Consider the following 17,922-nt stretch of genomic DNA (forward strand, 5'->3'; position numbering starts at 1 on the left):
TTCTAGAAATGACTGTGAGAAAGATGCTGTGACAATAGCAGCTGTAAATAGTATGACATCACTCTATGCCTCCATCCCAATCTTTTCTATTTTGGGATTTAAGGCAACTACTGGTTACTGGGACTGCCTGGACAGGTGAGACACTTGGATTTTCAGATGCTACGGAGCAGCCTAAATGCCTAGATAGAAAACATGCTACTGCAGAAACATATATTCAGAGAACACATTTTTATTGTATATATACAAAGGAAACCTAATGTAAACATTTTTATGGCATATACCCTTTAAATGTCATTATCAATACTTATCAGAGGAGGTATTAATAACAAGTAAAACAAATGCTAAAACCTTTAATCATTATTGTTATTATTATTATTTACTTATTTGTATTACAGTTGTGCCTGGAGGCCCATCAGGGATCAGTGCTAAGTTGTGCTAGGTGCCGTACGGCTATATAAAATGACATTTCCTGCCCCAAAGAACTCATAGTCTAGGTTTATGACCAAACAAAACAGATGGCTCTGACAACAGATGGAAGAGGGAGGGAGAGAGGACAAAGTAACGATAATATGACCATGTTTTTACACAGACCAGCTGTATGTACTATGTCTGCATAGACAGTCTGAAAGTGGAGTTTGTATTTGAACCTAAAGCCATACTATAATAGTTAATTTCTCCAAATATTTCTCCATAATTATTTTGAAAATAATATCCCATTTAACATTTTTATGTTTGTTATGAATACTTCATAAAGCTGAATATAATTCTTTATTATAAATATTTTAAATTTATGTTGTTCCATAAACATATACAGTACTGACTATAGATAGGTGAGTTCAAAATAGATAATGGGTCCCTGCAAAAGCATCTGTCACTATAATCTAAAGATATCTAAACAAATTCTTATATATTAAGGCAAAATGCTCAAGCATGCTTTTTGTGGCAGGAACATTATTAATATCATCAATGAATTTGATCTTCCGGACAAAACCATCATGAGAGACAACTATACAACCTGGTATGAGTTCCTGAACACAAACTATCCAGACAAAATTGCTGGTCTCAAATTGAGAAGTTGTGATCTTCAAGAATTTCTTGATCAGGTATCATGCTTGCAAGCCTCAAAATAATCCTTCCTCAAAAATGTTATGGACTGCAATACTTTTCATTTTCCTAATCATAGAATCATAGAAGATTAGACTTGGAAGGTACCTCAGGAGGTCATCTAGTCCAACCCCCTGCTCTAAACAGGACTAATCTCAGCTAAATAATCCCAGCCAGGGCTTTGTCAAACAGCACCTTAAAAAACCTCTAAAGATGGAGATTCTACCACCTCCCTAGGTAACCCATTCCAGTGCTTCACCACCCTCCTAGTGAAAAACTTTTTCCTAATGTCCAACCTAGACCTCCTGCCCTGCAACTTGAGACCGTTGCTCCTTATTCTGTCATCTGCCACCACCGAGAACAGCCTAGCCCCATCCTCCCTGGAACCCCCTTTCAGGTAGTTAAAGGCCACTATCAAATCCTCCCTCATTCTTCTCTTTTGCAGACTAAACAAGTCCAGTTCCCTCAGCCTCTCCTCATAAGTCTTGTGCTCCAGCCCCTTAATCATTTTTGTTGCCCTCCGCTGGACTCTTTCCAACTTCTCCACATCCTTTTTGTAGTGGGGGGCCCAAAACTGGACACAATACTCCAAATACGGCCTCACCAATACCGAACAGAGGGGAATAATCACTTCCCTCCATCTGCTTGCAATGCTCCTACTAATGCAGCCCAATATGCTATTAGCCTTCTTGGCAACCAGGACACACTGCTGACTCATATCCAGCTTCTCATCTACTGTAACCTCCAGGTCCTTTCCTGCAAAACTGCTGCCTAGCCCCTCGGTCCCCAGTCTGTAGCTGTGCATGGGATTCTTCCATCCTAAGTGCAGGACTCTGCATTTGTCCTTGTTGAACCTCATCAGATTTCTTTTGGCCCAATCCTCCAATTTGTTTAGGTCACTCTGTATCCTATCCCTACCTTCCAGGGTATCTACCACTCCCCCTAGCTTAGTGTCATCTGCAAACTTGCTGAGGGTGCAATCTACCCCATCCCCCAGATCATTAATGAAGATGTTGAAAAATAACACTTCCTTATTTACTTTCTCCACATCAGTCATGATTCTATAGACCTCTACCATATCCTCCCTTAGTCATCTCTTTTCCAAGATGAAAAGTGCCTGTCTTATTAATCTCTCTTCATACAGAAGCTGTTCCATACACATCATCATTTTTGTTGCCCTTTTCCAATTCCAATACATCTTTTTTTTAGATAACCAGATCTGCATGCAGTATTCAAGATGTGGGAGTACCATGGATTTATAAAGAGACAATATAATATTTTCTGTCTATCCCTTTCCTAATGGTTCCCAACATTCTGTTTCTGTTAGCTTTTCTGACTGCCACTGCACAGTGAGTGGATGTTTTCAGAGAACTATTTTTGAGTGGTAACAGCTAATTTCGTCTCCATCATTTTATATGTATAGTTGGGATTATATTCTTCAATGTGCTTTACTTTGCATTTATTAACATTGAATTTCATCTGCCATTTTGTTGCCCAGTCACCTGCTTTTATGAGATCCCTTTGTAACTCTTCGCAGCCTACTTTGGACTCAACAATCTTTTAAATCTGCAAATCTATCATCTGCAAATTTTGCCACTTCACTGTTTACCCCTTTTTCCAGAACATTTATGAATATGTAGAACAGTACTAGTCATAGTACAGACCCCTGGAGAGCACCACCATTTACCTCTCTCCATTCTGAAAATTGACCATTTATTCCTACCCTTTGTTTCCTATCTTTTAACTAGTTATGGAGCGAGGAGAGGATTTTTCCTCTTATCCCATGACAGCTTACTTTGCCTAAGAGCCTTTAGTGAGAGACTGTGTCAAAGGCTTTCTAAAAATCTAAGTACACTATATCCACTGGATCACCCTTGTCCATATGCTTTTTGACCCCCTCAAAGAATTCTAGTTAGATTGGTGAGACATGATTTCTCGGTAGAAAAATCAGGTTGACTCTTCCCCAACAAATCATGTTCATCTATGTGTCTGATAATTCTGTTCTTTGCTATACTTTCAACTAATTTGCCTGGTACTGAAGTTAGGCTTTCTGGCCTGTAATTGCCAGGATTGCCTCTGGAGTCTTTTTAAAAAAATTGGTGTAACATTAGCTATCCTCTAGTCATATGGTACAGAAGCTGATTTAAATGATAGGTTATATACCACAATTAGTAGTTCTGCCATTTCACATTTGAGCTCCTTCAGAATTGTTGGATGAATTCCATCTCATCCTGGTGACCTATTACTGTTTAATTTATCAATTTATTCCAAAACCTCCTCAAATGACACCTCAATTTAGGACAATTCCTTAGATTTATCACCTAAAAAGAATGGCTCAAGTTTGGGAATCTCTCGCACATCCTCAACTGCTAAGACCAATTTAAAGAATTTATTTAGCTTCTCTGAAATGGCCTTGTCTTCCTTGAGTGCTACTTTAGCATCTTGATCATCCAGTGGCCCCACTGGTTATTTAACAGGCTTCCTGCTTCTGATGTACTTAAAACATTTTTGCTGTTACTTTTTGGGCCTTTGGCTAGCTGTTCTTCAAATTCTTTTTTGGCCTTCCTAATTATATTTTTATACTTCACTTGCCAGAGTTTATGCTCCTTTCTATTTTTCTCAATAACTCAATTAACGTCCACTTTTTAAATGATGCTTTTTTGCTTCTAACAACGGTAGAGCTTTTCTGGTCTTCTTACTATGGTTTTTAATTTGGGGGTTACATTCAAATTGAGCTTCTATTATGGTGTCTTTAAAAGGTTCCATGAAGCTTACAGGAATTTCACTTTTGGCACTGTCCTTTTTAATTTCTGTTTAACTAAATTCCTCATTTTTGTGTAGTTCTCTTTCTGAAATTAAATACTACCGTGATGGGCTGCTTTGGTGTTTTACCCCTCTCCCCCCCAAGGGATGTTACATTTTATTATGTTATGGTCACTATTACCAAGTGCTCCACTTAGGACTAAATCAAGAATTGCCTCTGCTCTTGTGGGTTCCAGGGATAGCTGCTCCAAGAAGCAGTCATTTAAGGTGTCAAGAAACTTTCTCTCTGAATCTCATCCTGAGATTACATATACCCATTTGAAATCCCCCATTATTATTGAGTTTTTTATGTGTGTATAGCTTCTCTAATCTCCCTGATCATTTCACAGTCACTATCAATATCCTAGTCAGGTGGTTGGTAGTATATCCCTACTGCTATATTCTTATTATTCAAGCATGGAATTACTATTCATAGAGAGTCTATGGTACAGTTTGGTTCATTTAAGATATTTACCTCATTTGACTCTATGCTTTCTTTCACATATAGTGCCACTCCCCCACCAGTATGACCTATTCTGTCCTTCCGCTATATTTTGTACCCTGGTATTACTGTGATTATCCTCATTCTACCACGGTGAAAAGTTCCAGAGGGGTAGCCGTGTTAGTCTGTATACAGCAAAAACAATGAGAGTCATTTAGCACCTTAAAGACTAACAAATTTGTCACTGTTCACACATTCTCATCTTTTAATCAACCGTTGTGAATAGGCCTCATCTACCCTAACTGAATTGACTTTGTTAGCACTTGCCCTCCACATTGTTATGTTTCTCTCTCTTGGACGTATATATATATACCTCCTAACTGTGGTTTCCACTTCATGCATCTGACCAAGTGGGTTGTAGCCCACGAAAGTTTATGCCCAGGTGCTACAGGACTCTCAGGGTTTTTTTTTTCATTCTACCAAGTTTCTGTAAATATCCTCATTTAATATGAAACACTCAAATTCCCCCACCTTAGTATTTAGACTTCTAACATTTGTATATAAGTACTTAAAATAATTGTCACTTTTCAGCTGTCTGCTGTAATTGAATGGGGCTCTTGTTCATTTGACTATTTCCCATTTGATCCTACCCGTATTTTATCATCTTCAATCTTCTCCTTACTAGGATATAGAGAATCTCCGTTAATTGATCCTCCCCTAAGGGATGTCTCTGTCCAAACCACATGATCCTCTGCACCTGTCAGCTTTCCCCTAGCACTTTGTTTAAAAGTTGCCCTACAAGCTTTTTAATTTTATGTGCCAGCAATCCAGTTCCATTTTGGTTTAGGTGGAGCCCATTCTTCCTGTATAGGCTCCCCTTCTCCCAAAAAGTTCCCCAATTTCTAATAAATCTAAACCCCTCCTCCCTACACCATCGTCTTGTCCATACATTGAGACCTTGCAGTTCTGCCTGTCTTTCTGGCCGGGCATGTGGAACTGGAAACATTTCAGAGAATGCTACCATGGAGGTCCTAGACTTCAATCTCTTACCTATGTTTCTAATGATCAAACTCCCCATTACTATTACCCATCTCTTCCTAAGAACTGGGATACCCTCACCCAGATGGGTATTCTCAGTGCGAGAGGTTACCATAACATCATCTGGAAGGAGGGCCCAACTATGGGATCATTGCCCTCTTCTCCCATTCAATGTCCTCCTTCCCCAAGATTTCATCCTCCTCAACAGCACAGAGGCTCTCAGATTGGGGGTAGGACCGTTTTACTGCATCCCAGAAAGTCTCATCTATACACCTCTCTGCTCCTCCAGTTTAGTCACTCTGGTCTCCAAAGCCCATACACAGTCTCTGAGGGCTAGGAGTTCCTTGCACCGAATGCATACATACGCCACCTGCCCATAAGGCAGGTAATCATACATGCTGCATTCAGTGCAACAAACTGGATGGCCCCCACTCTGTTGCTGAACTTCTGCCCGCATTTTCTTTTTACTCCTGAAGTGCTTTCCTTTCTTGTTTTTTTATCAGGAGGTATTTATTATCTTAGCTTATGGAATGTTAAAGAACTGTATTTAGTCCCCACACTCTCTCAAAACTACTGTTAGCTGCTCCTGTTTGCTAGCTCCTCTGGTTGCTTAGGAGTGGGCTTTTTAAGCCCCTGTTCTCCATTAGTAGCCCCATCCCCTGGTTAAGGGTTGATAGGTGCTAAAGGGCTTGGAGATCAAAGCCTCATTAAGAAGCTCTCAGCCTTGTCTAGCTAGCCGCCATGCTCAGCACACGGTCCCGCAAACAAAGAGACAGAACTACATACTTCAGTCAAGCAGCAAGCACATCACAAACACACACACACACACCAAAGACAACAAATTCACCCCAAGGATCACATAGTCACTTCTCCTTCACCTGGAGAACTCCCTTGCAAAACTCCCATTAGCTTCTCCTCTTTGCCAGCTCCTCTGGTTGCTTAAAACCAGGCTTTTTAAATCTGTTCTCCCTCAGTAGCCCTGCCCTCTGGTTAAGGGTTGATGGGTGAATAAATGAATTGATCTGCAAAAGTGTCAAGCTACTAGCAACTCCCACTGGCTTCAGTATTTAACATTTCTGAAAACCAGGTAATTTATTTAAAAGCCTAATTTACAAACTCATTTTCTTAAAATTAATAGATTCTTAGATTTTAAAGCCAGAAGGGATTATCTAAATCTGACCTCCATAACACAGGCCATAGGACTTCCCTGCATTACTTCCTGCTTCACGTCCAATAGCTGTGCTTGAAACTAGATCATCTTTTTTAGAAAAATATCCAATCTGAAATCTTGGTCTTGGAGTTTAGAATTTGAATGAACAAGATCTGCATGTACATTAGAATGTTATATGTTTGAAAAATAAATCTTACTCATTAAAATGCGTGATGTTATCTGTTTGTGAATTCTGCAGAGTGCATCTGGAACTGGCCTGGCCTTCATTGTTTTCACTGAAGCAATTATTCTGATGCCTGGTTCACAGGGCTGGGCTGTCTTATTTTTTGTAATGTTATTCAGCTTGGGTCTTTCTTCTATGTTTGGAAACATTGAGGGAATTTTGACTCCTCTCTTGGAGCTTCGTGTTGTATCTAAATCTGTACCCAAGGAAGTTCTATCAGGTGAGCAGGTTGTTTATAGTGACTTTCTTCATTTTGTTTACTGAAGCTAGGCTCTTTATTAAATTATTAAGAATTCATGAGTTTCTAAACATTTTATGGGGAATTAGCTAACTTGCAGTATTTGCTCATGGCCACTTCGGAATGTAAATAAAGATATTCCAATTGAGAGTTCAGCTGCTTTATCAAGTCTGTTTATAGGAGACACAATGTACAGATCAGAAAGCATTGTTATAGCAGGAAATGTTACATAATTCTCCACATTTTTGCTTAGCTTGATCAGTCTTGGAAAAATGCTTGTATTACTGTTACTTTTCATATGCAGTTTCCTTTTGTGGGAGCAAGCTGAATAAGAGTGTTCTCTGCCTTCACCCCTCTAACCAGAGCCAATTAGTGATGCAGAACTGCTCCCTGGGAACAGGGCATTTGTGCTGTAGCAGGGCCTTCCTCACTGGAGCTTAAAAGTGATTATTTGCAACTGGAACTGGATCAGAGGAAATGGACAGAGGAAAGACTGCTTTCAGAGCAGGACAAGGCCTGTGGCAATTTAAAGTAATGGGTCTGGATTTATGTAATGTTCTTGCCACCTCTGAGAAGCTTATGGAGAGAGTATAGCATTCCATGTCACTCTCTCAGCCTGTCTATTATATCCTACTCCATGATAAAACTTTTGAGCAGGAACTGATACATTTACAAATGATCTCCAAAAAGTTTAAGGATGCGGATCTGAAAATGAACCCAAAAAATGTGCGCTGTTAAAAAAAAAAATACTCTGGGCACACAATTAGTGAGGAGGGGATTTTAACTGACAGAAAGTAAAATGAGGCAATATAGAACTGGACAATTCTTCAGTAGATTTTCAGTGTTTTGTAAGTGTCTGCACTAAAGTTCCATTTATAAGTTTTGCATAGGTTGGTGAGAAGACAATTTCAGTTGTTACTGGAGTATGATTTGACATTTGCACTATTAAAAAGGGCATTTGTGACTATTCTTGCCTCATCACACCAATGTTTCAAAACCCCTTTCATGTTTCCAGATAAAAATGACATTAAAATAGAACCACTCTTTTTCTTCTCCTGCCCAATACTACTCCTTGGCTTCTAGCTTATGCACAATGAGCCCTTACCCTTATGTAAACACTGAAGTGACATACAGGCCCAGATCCTCAGTTCAGAGCACACAGCCCAACTTCAGGAGACAAGGGACTCAGAGTCCGACAATCCTGGGTTGTTTGTGGGCTTGTCGCGTAGTATAAATTAAGGCAGCTGAAGGCTGTTCTAAATTATACTGGCAGCCATTTGCCCCACAGGGTCTTTACAAGAGTCAGAGATTACCAGAATGTAGGAAAGCCTTAGCCACAACCTCTCACATTGGCCACTGGCAGCTGGGGACTATGAAAGAGAAACTGCCACACCTGCTGTACACTACTGCACTATATTGATTCTTCTGTAACCAACTAATCCAGCTTTATGGCTGCTTTGCACCACAGTACTGCATCGCTTGGCCAAAATGCCAAGGAGAATTTGGCCTGTGTATAATTCTTCAAACAAGGTAATACTCTGAATTTAATTGTTGCTAACACTGAGATAGCAAGTTATAGCTCCATACAAAAGTTTGTTCGATAAAATAAGAGCAAAAATATTTACCATATCTGAACAAACAGACTACCTGCAATGTATTCTTTATTAACAGAAATAATGTTTTTATTTAGGTGTAATATGCCTCGTCTGCTTTGTGACATCTCTGTGTTTTACCCTGAGGTCTGGTAGTTACTGGCTTGAAGTTTTTGACAGTTATGCGGGTTCCTTGCCTTTGCTAATCATCGCTTTCTTTGAAGTGACTGGTGTTGTCTATGTTTATGGAATTAAAAGGTAAACTGGGAACAAGTTTGGATTTTTTCATTTATTGTAGGATACATATATTTCTATAACTCTGAATGCTAGAGATGAAACAGTAATATACTTTATATAACAGTAATACTTTATATTATAACTTTACTGTTTTCTATAGTGCTTTTCATCATTGCTGTGAATGTGGGTAATTTTGTATGCTTCCTGCCTGTTGTACTTATAAAACAGATATATATTAAATAAATTGAGGGTGCTTCCTGTTTTTGGGGCAATGAGTGCACCAAGTCTAAAGGTCAAAAGCCAAGTGGTTTACTGGTCCAGGAGAGCTTTACTGCCCTGTAAACAGGGAACACCATCATGTTGTTATACCTGGGAGGGGGTGGAGAGGGGAGGGGACGACTATGTATTATTGTATCTTTCCATTTATTGTAAATTTTTCAGAAATTTACCAGTAAGCCCCAAATACTCTCCCCAGAGCAGCACCCAGTCAGGCTGCACATGGGGACTCTCCCTAAGTACTGGGGTGAAAGGAATCCTTTCCTCACAGTTTCCTCACACATTTCACAGGCACCTTCAAGCAACAAGTAAACTTATCTATCCACCTCTTTTTTCATCTATCATTTGTTCTTCCTGATATACCATTTAAAATATTTTTTTTCTCACTATCATTTATCTCTGTCTAAGATATTTATTTTTCTTTTGGCATATGTGTATAGATGACTTAGTTCCCTTATGGCCTGAAATTAATCCCTTGATTAAAACATATGTGCTTTTTCATTATAATTGTCTAATTTTAAATATTATCTATATCTATATTTAAAACATTTATACTTTCTCCTTGCCTTTTACCAAGGAATAGAATTCTAAGACGACTAATTATCAGGTATCATCTGCGAAGGCTAATTGTCAGGTATCAAAATCCTAAAAATTTAGTCCTTGGATATATTAACGGCTGAGAAAATCAGAGATTACAAGAAATCAAGTCGAAAAAATGAAGCCCAATAGCTTTACAGATTATTTTTGTTTTAATTGTTTAAAAATTATTTAGTTTTGTTAATAGTCTGGTTAAAACTACTACTCTTCCTCAATCAAGAAGAGAAGCATAATCACAGATGAATGTGGTTATTAAAAGGTTGAATGGACGACCTTAATCCTGATACTTTATTTTTAGTTTTGAGTACCTGACTTTACCAACTTGTTATTCTATCAGTTTTTTATGGAATATAGGGCACGTAGCATCTATATAGAATAGAGGTTTTGAGAGCATTATAGGTAACACTTCCCATTTAAATTTTAACACAAGCTTCAATTTAAAACATTTTCTTAAAATAGGAAGTTAAATAAGTTGTTCAATTACAACTGAAGCTGCTAAGTGTAATTCATGAGAAAACATACCATTAACATTTGTAATCAATTTAAAAATTAAAAATTGTAATTCACAAGCTAAGATTTCCTAAACAATCTAACACTAACTTTAATAATCAAATCGCTCTCTCACCACACACCTGCCCATCCCCCAAAAACACACAATTAAATAGAAAAAAATGCCAAAGACTGACTCCCAGACAAACTTAACCCTGTCCTTGCTTCAACACTCACAATCACTACAAAGTCTAAAAAAACCTTAAGAATTCAGTAGATGGCTTCCTCTAAGAATTGTACTTTAAAATACCTTAATATTATTCATACAGAGGCTGTAAATTATACATTATTAAATTAAATTATACATTATACAGGTAAAATTTACATAAAACTACGACACTATACACTGTCCACAAAATCAAATATATGCTGACAATGCAATAGTATATGAATGTCATCCATCTATCTAATCTGTCGCCCAGAACGCCCAGAGTATAAACACATCGAAATAGATTTTCGAATGACCAAAATCCCTCTCTCTCTAATTAGACTAATATAATTGGAGAGAAAGACAATGTTTGAACATAGAATAAACATAATTTTCACTCCAGATTATAAATCTGTCCTATACATTAAAATGAACTGTTCATGTCATAAGAAATCATCAAACTTGATATTACATAACTCTATGTGCACTATATACTCAATTATTCATATTTATAATGTTTAAAAGGCATATGAAAGTTCAGGCCAGCTCCCAGTAAAGTCAAAGATTTGACACTGATTTCAGTGGAAGCTGGCTCAGACACTACCATGGTAACACCAGTTCAGTGGCACAAATAAGGTTGTTTTGATGCTGGTCACTGAGGCCGGGTCTACACTGGATGTGGATTTCAGCAGCAGTCAACGGGAGATACACAAGCTACGTATAGTAACTTGCGTATCTCTCATCGGCTTCCTAACGTCTACTTACCATAGCGTCTCCACTGCGCTGCGCCGATGGGAAAAGTTCTCCCATTGATGCAGCGCTACGCTACTTGCCAGGGTGGATTTACAGAATTGACTTCCAGGTTCAATTGAGCGAGTCTTTACTGCTGCTCAATTGAACTCGCAAAATCGATCCTGCACTGCTGGTGGCATCATAGACTGGTAGCAGTGTAGACATAGCCTGAGAATTTCTTTTTAAGATCTGCGTGTGCTGTATTATGGGGTTTTTGTTTGTTTGTCTGTCTGTCTAATCCACAGCTACTGTAAATATAGTTGCACCCATTTACACCAACTGACCATCTGTCTAAGATGTCTAGGAGCAATACATGTACACACATACCACTGAGCAGATTTATAAAACAATTCAAACATTAAAAAGTATGGAAACCAAAAGCTGAAGATCTTGCCTACTAACTGTAACTTAAAGGTTTTTGTTATTAATTAAAAACCAGAGTAAGTACATACGAATGGTGGAAGCTTGTATGTCTTAAAATACTCATGGAATTAGGGAAATATACAATGTCCTTAATTTTAAAAAAAATTAATAAAAATGTAAAAAGAGGAATTGTTCTCTTATAAATCTAATAATTGTGAACATTATTTGGCTCATAGGTTCAGTGATGATGTGAAATGGATGACAGGACGACAACCAAACTTCTACTGGCAGGTGTCATGGAGAATTATCAGCCCTCTGCTAATGCTTATAGTCTTTATTGCCTTTGTTACCCTTCAGACACAGAAGCAACCAAGCTATGGAGCCTGGAACCCTAAATATGTATGTCCTCCAATATTTTTAATCAATTTATTTTCAAAAAACATCATTACAGTCTTCTCTCTCCTTATGCTTCAAAATTAAGGCACTTACCTGGGAGGTAGCTAATGTGATTCAAATGTTCTCTCTTCCTGATTCAGAGGAGCATTTGAATCTACATCTCCTACCTCCTGGGTGAGTGCCTTAATCACCAGGCTAAAGAGTCAATTTGTCTTTCTCTTTGGCCCAATGAATATTTAAGTGCTTATATGAAGTGGAACAGCTTCAACAGCAGTGGTAGAGCAATCCACCCCCACTGAATCTATAGACTGGTGGGTATCATGTTCATCTTGGAGGGGCGAGACCCGAGTTCAAGTTCCTACTTCAGCATAGGAATTCAAAAGCACAAGTCTCCCATATCCCAAGGCAAGTGCCATAACAACTGGTCTAAAGAGTAGGGGAACACATACATTTCTGAAACTGACTGGACTTTTACAATTCACTGACAAATTCCAAATATTTTTGGGACCAAACAAAATACTTGTTCTGATTTTTCAATTTGCTGGCTGAACTGAAAAATCAATTATTTGTCTAGCTCTACTCTCAAATCCATTTGTGCAAAAGTGGAGGCCTAGACATTTCATTCTTCGTTAAATACCTTTATTTTCAAATACATTGTGAAAAATGCAGACGTTAGGGAGAAAACAAATAAGCAAAACAGTAATTGCAAGTCAAAAGTCATCTCCAGGTGACAACTGACACACTCAGTTGACATTCCAACTGACACACTCAGTTGACATCCTGCATCTGCTCAATGTGCTGTTGAATTTTCTTATTTATTTTGTGCATATTTTCAGGATAAGGTCCTATAACCCAGAGCAGCAGTGGCTATTCAGGGCCCCCATGATCACAGTTGATCCCATGATTATTACAAAGAGTTCCATTTGACTGTCTCTAAAAGAGTACTAAAATGCTTAGAAATTCTCATGTCATACATTTTTCTAGGGCATCTGATGGAGGTCCATGGATCTACTAAGGCCCACATCATCAAATAGCCATATTCCGTCTTTTAATGTGGTCTTAATGTAATCCTAGAAGGATTGTGCTTCCCTGAGCTCCCCAGTCCACAGAGAGACATGACAGAAAAAAAACCATTTTTTAGCACAAAGCATCCTGCTCCCTCCTGTTTGTCTCATCCACCTTGCAAACTGCTGTGAGTGGTACGCAGGGCTCTGGCCCTACTTCTTCTTTGTCCCATTTGAGAAAGTATTTCCCAGTTGGGGCATATGGAAGGAGCACTGGTTGGCAGGGCCAATTCTATGGTCCCATTACTGAGAGGCAGCGTGGGTATTTTGGGGTAACTATTTAAAAAAAACCACCAAACTTCCAGGAATCCAAGGGACAGTTAGACCCCTGGAAAATCTTGGACTTTCAGAGTTTAAATAAACAAAATTTGGTATCAGTATTTTGCTGTTTTTTATCATTTATAGAAAGGATGAAGACTCTCCAATCTGCTGCTGTTCCACAGCCTAACACTGAATAACTTTGTTCATATTTTGGCCTTTCTGACAACAATTTGGAACTCCTGGAAGATCATTTGGGGAGTGGGGTGAATGCCCTCTTTGTCCCCCTGGTTGCATTGGGTCTGCTGCTTGATCCTTGTAAGCCACATGCAAAGGTGAAAGAAAGGTTCTTGAACACACACAAGAGCAAAGGACAAACCATGTCCTAAAATCACAATTGAAAATACAAAAAATTGAAAAAAATCAATTCTTCTTATTTATGAAGTTAGAAAATTATGGGATTAAATTAAGTATAACCTTAATTTTTCTGTTATTAAAACTGGTTTTATCTGAGGTTTAAAAACTTGTTTTAACATACATGAAACAAGAGAACAGTATAATCTGTATTTTAAAATATTTGTTTACGGTAAAATGTATACATTAAAAACCCTTCATGTTTCATTTTGGAAGAACAGGTACAGTAACAATGTTCCTGGTACTCAGTTTTCATAACTAGCATAATTCTTCTTATTCTTTCTTATTTTTTATTTTATGCTTATTATTTATTATTTTTTTATATATGTAAACTAATGCAGTGAGTAGTAACACCTTTCAGTTATTGCTTATATTTATTTTTATCTCCATAGAAAGATTTTCCCATGAAGGAGGAGAAAGATTATCCAGCTTGGATACTGGCCATTTGTGTGCTGTTGGCAGTCCTCCCTTGTATATTCATACCTATCGTAGCATGCTACCATATGATCAAAAGAATGCAAGGAAGGAGAAAGAAGGAAGGAACTAAACCTTAAGGAATCACTTCCAATGGCACCTCAGGAAACTGATAATGCTTTTTTATAAAGTTCAAGAATATGTATTCATCCTAATTATAAATCAACAAAAATATATACAAATTTTATTGTTATACAGTGGCACCATCAGTATTTTTCTTTAAATTACCAGCTCATTATTCACTAATTTTTCTCCTTTTCCCAATTTCTAATAGACCACGTTATGCCAATATGCATAGTTAAAGCACTGATAACTAAAATATTTCTTACAGTAGAGAGGTATTAGCATTAATATTAATCTATTTGGGTGTATACCCTACACTTTATTTCAAGAACTTGATTTTTTTCAGAGGAACCATAAATGGTTAGTGCTGAGGTTTTACTACAGTATACACATTGCAAGTATATCTCGTCTCATTTTCAAACATATTGTCCCTCCTACACACTCCCTCTTGCTCATTATGTGCCACACAAGCTTCAGTTCTGACTGTTCCCTTAGCCCCTTTCACTCATTGCCATCTTTGTGCCTTTTTCCCAGCTACTCTTTATACTTGGCACTGTTTGCTAATTATATGTTAAGCTTCCTCCCACTCTTCCTTTACCTCTTTTAACAAAACTTATCTATTCCTAAATGCTATCAGCAATAACTAATACCCACTACTCAGTTCAGGGACTGTACCTATTAGTAGGTTTCAAATGCAAGCTCTTTGGGTTAAGGATTCTTTTTGTGGAATATATTCTAGTTTTTGTAAGACATTCTACATAATATAATATATAAAACTATATCTGTAGGAGTTTGGAGAAGCAAAATAAGATATTAACAATGAAAAATAAAACAATACTTAAACTTGGATACGATGGTCAAAGGGTTATTTAGTCTTATACTGCCCTTCAGTCTAAGGCCTGGTCTACACTATAAACATAGGTTGACATAAGGCGGCTTCCGTTGACTTAATAATGTATGCGTCTAGACTACCAGATCCCTTCCACTGATGTAACTTACTTGTTACGTCAACTTAAGTACTCCACCTCTGCAATTTGATATTGTTGGGTTGACAAAGAGGCAGTGTAGATGCAGCATTAAGTCGACTGAATTGGCCTCCAGGAGGTGTCTCACAATGCTCTGCTGTGACCACTCTGGTGATCATTTTCAATTCCTCTGCACAGCAATTCCCATTTCCTGTTTGATCAGCATGGAGAATTCACCAGCCCAGCTGATCATGGTGATAACATCTCAAATGTGCTCCAGCCTGGAGTAGACAGGAGACGGTGGATCTTAGTGGTCTGTGGGAAGAAGAGTGTGCAGGCACAGTGCCAATCCAGCCGGAGAAATAGATAACTACGAGAAGATCACAGGGGCACGGGGGATAAGCGCTACATCCGAGACACATAAAAATCAAAGAACTTCGGAAGGTGTACCAGAAGGTAAGGAAGGTAAACATCATTCTGATTCTGCACCACAGACATGCCGCTTCTACAATAAGATGCATACAATTCTCAGTGGCAGCCCTACCACAACACCCAAAAGTTGTATGATACCTCAAAGGAGTCGGAGTTGGGCTACCTCAAGCAACAACGAAGAGGTGGTTTTGGATGAGGAAGAGGAGGAGAAGGAGAATATGGGCGACAGGAAAGTGGGACATCCATTCTACAGTCTATAAATACCAACATGGAGAACAAATATTTGATAATGGGCTCTTCAGTCTAGCGAACAAAGGTATAATACGATCCAATGGCTGGAAGTTGAAGTTAGACAAATTCAGACTGGAAATAAGGGGTAAATTTTTCACAGTGAGGGTAGATAATGATTGGAAAAATTAACCAAGGGTTGTGGTGAGTTCTCTATCACTGACTATTTTTAAATCAAGATTGAATTTCTTTTTTTAAGATGTGCTGTAGTTCAAACAGGATTTATTTTGGGGAAGTTCTATGGCCTGTTTTATACAGGAGGTGAGACTAGATGATCACAATGGTCCCTACAGACCTTGGAATCTATGAAAATTCCTGTCAATGAAGTTGCCTAAAGGTATGCCACTGTGCATGCGCACAGCCACCCCAGGAAGATTCACAAACTAGGTGTTCTCCCACTATTCTCACCTATGGGCCCTGAGCCAATAGGCATTCTCAGAGGCTGCCTAACAGATTGGGCCCTACACAAAAATGCAGCTGGAGAAACTTCCTCTAATAGCTTTTATCACAGTGGTTAGAGCCAGGATGTTGGAAACCGAAGTTCAAATTGCTCCTCTGCCTTATGTGAAGCTGAGATTTGAACCCACATCTCCCACTTCTTAGGAGAGTGCCCTAAGCACTTGGCTATGGCTCTCTTAAGCATGCCTTTTGAATCTGTTCCTGCTGAATCTGTTTGTACAAATAATTAAATAGTCATTGGAACCTGGATCTCCCACATCCATGGCGAGTCCCCTACTGCTGGACTACAGAGCAGCTCTCATTCTTTCTTTGGCCCAGTGGTGTTGTAAGGCTGAGTTTGGAGATCTAGCTCCAAATATTGAATCTCATGACAAAGTTTGTTTGACAAGATCTATTTTATATAAAACCAAATTTACTAGCATTAATCATGTTACTATCCTTTAATTCTTTACTGATGGTGTGTCCTTCCATGATTTTCCCCAGGACTGATGTCAAGCTAACAGGCCTAGAATGCCTTGTTTCATTCCATTTACCCTTAAGAAATATAGGCACATTAGCTTTTTTGGCAGTTGTCTGGAACTTCTCCAGTGTTCCAACATTTGTTAAAAATCAACTTTAATGATTCAGAGAGCTTTTAATATTCCTGGGCATAAGTTATTGAATCTTGCCAAATGTTTAACTTTAATAGTTACTGTTCACCATCTTCCCTAGTTACTGATAGACTAGAAAGTATTCATTGTCACTGGAAGACGTGAATAGTCATTCTGCTTCCTTCAAAATATGGAATAGAAATATTTACAGAACACTTCTGATTTTACAACATGTGGAATCAAAGAATTAGTCATAGAATTGATTATAGAATGCCTGGCCTGAAATTGATTATAGAGGGCCTGACCTGAAACTGGGTGGCCTGAACTGTGATGGAAGCCCTCAGGTTAAATCATTGACAGGATGCCCAAACTGAGATGGAGATAAAGATGCTAAAATCCCACAGGATGTCTCAGTATCACAATCTAAATGCAAACCCCTGTTGTGAACCTTAGCCCTATTAAAGTCTCTTTTGAAGTCTGGAAACAGACATCTGTCTTGATAAGTACTGGTACCTGCTCCCCAGACTTACCGGCCCCCTAGACATTTTCTTTTTAACAGACTAACACCCCATTGTGTATTGTATAACTCTCTGACACTTGGGTGATAGCCGGTGCAGTTGGAAAACCCCATTGTATAATCATTTGTTCTTTGGTCTTACTTGATTAACATCTGGTGTACCCCATTGTGCATTATAATGTGTCTTCCTGTAAATTATAACCTGTTAATTAAATTCCACTATACGATCACATGAATATGTAATATTACCTTATATAAGTCTTCTAGTCTCAGGTAGCTGGTTGAAGTTCCTATGAGCAGCATCTAGACATGCTGCTGGGGCTTCCCTTTAGCTAAAGTCTCTGTATGTGTGTGTGTGTGTCAATTAAAGCAGCACCCAATCCAACTCTAAATATAGCAGTGTGACTTTATTTTTCCACGACAATTTGGT

General features: G+C 38.4%; 1 protein-coding gene across 2 annotated transcripts in view; it reads left to right on the top strand.

The window, feature by feature from the left end:
- LOC137158514 (sodium-dependent neutral amino acid transporter B(0)AT3-like) overlaps positions 1 to 17,842 on the top strand; it is a 64,306-nt gene extending 46,464 nt beyond the window's left edge. For both annotated transcript variants that reach the window (XM_067556300.1, XM_067556301.1), the window contains 6 exons: positions 7 to 135; positions 947 to 1,103; positions 6,796 to 7,000; positions 8,709 to 8,868; positions 11,809 to 11,971; positions 14,097 to 17,842. In XM_067556300.1, the coding sequence (XP_067412401.1) occupies positions 7 to 135; positions 947 to 1,103; positions 6,796 to 7,000; positions 8,709 to 8,868; positions 11,809 to 11,971; positions 14,097 to 14,258 (976 nt within the window). In that variant the 3' untranslated portion in view covers positions 14,259 to 17,842. The remainder of the gene's footprint in view (positions 1 to 6; positions 136 to 946; positions 1,104 to 6,795; positions 7,001 to 8,708; positions 8,869 to 11,808; positions 11,972 to 14,096) is intronic.
- Positions 17,843 to 17,922: the final 80 nt, after the last annotated feature.

The sequence above is a fragment of the Emydura macquarii genome, unplaced genomic scaffold (assembly GCF_026122565.2).
Source record: "Emydura macquarii macquarii isolate MOO-44397 ecotype Brisbane River unplaced genomic scaffold, CSIRO-AGI_Emac_v2 contig_1704, whole genome shotgun sequence".
In the NCBI taxonomy this organism is placed as follows: domain Eukaryota; kingdom Metazoa; phylum Chordata; order Testudines; family Chelidae; genus Emydura; species Emydura macquarii.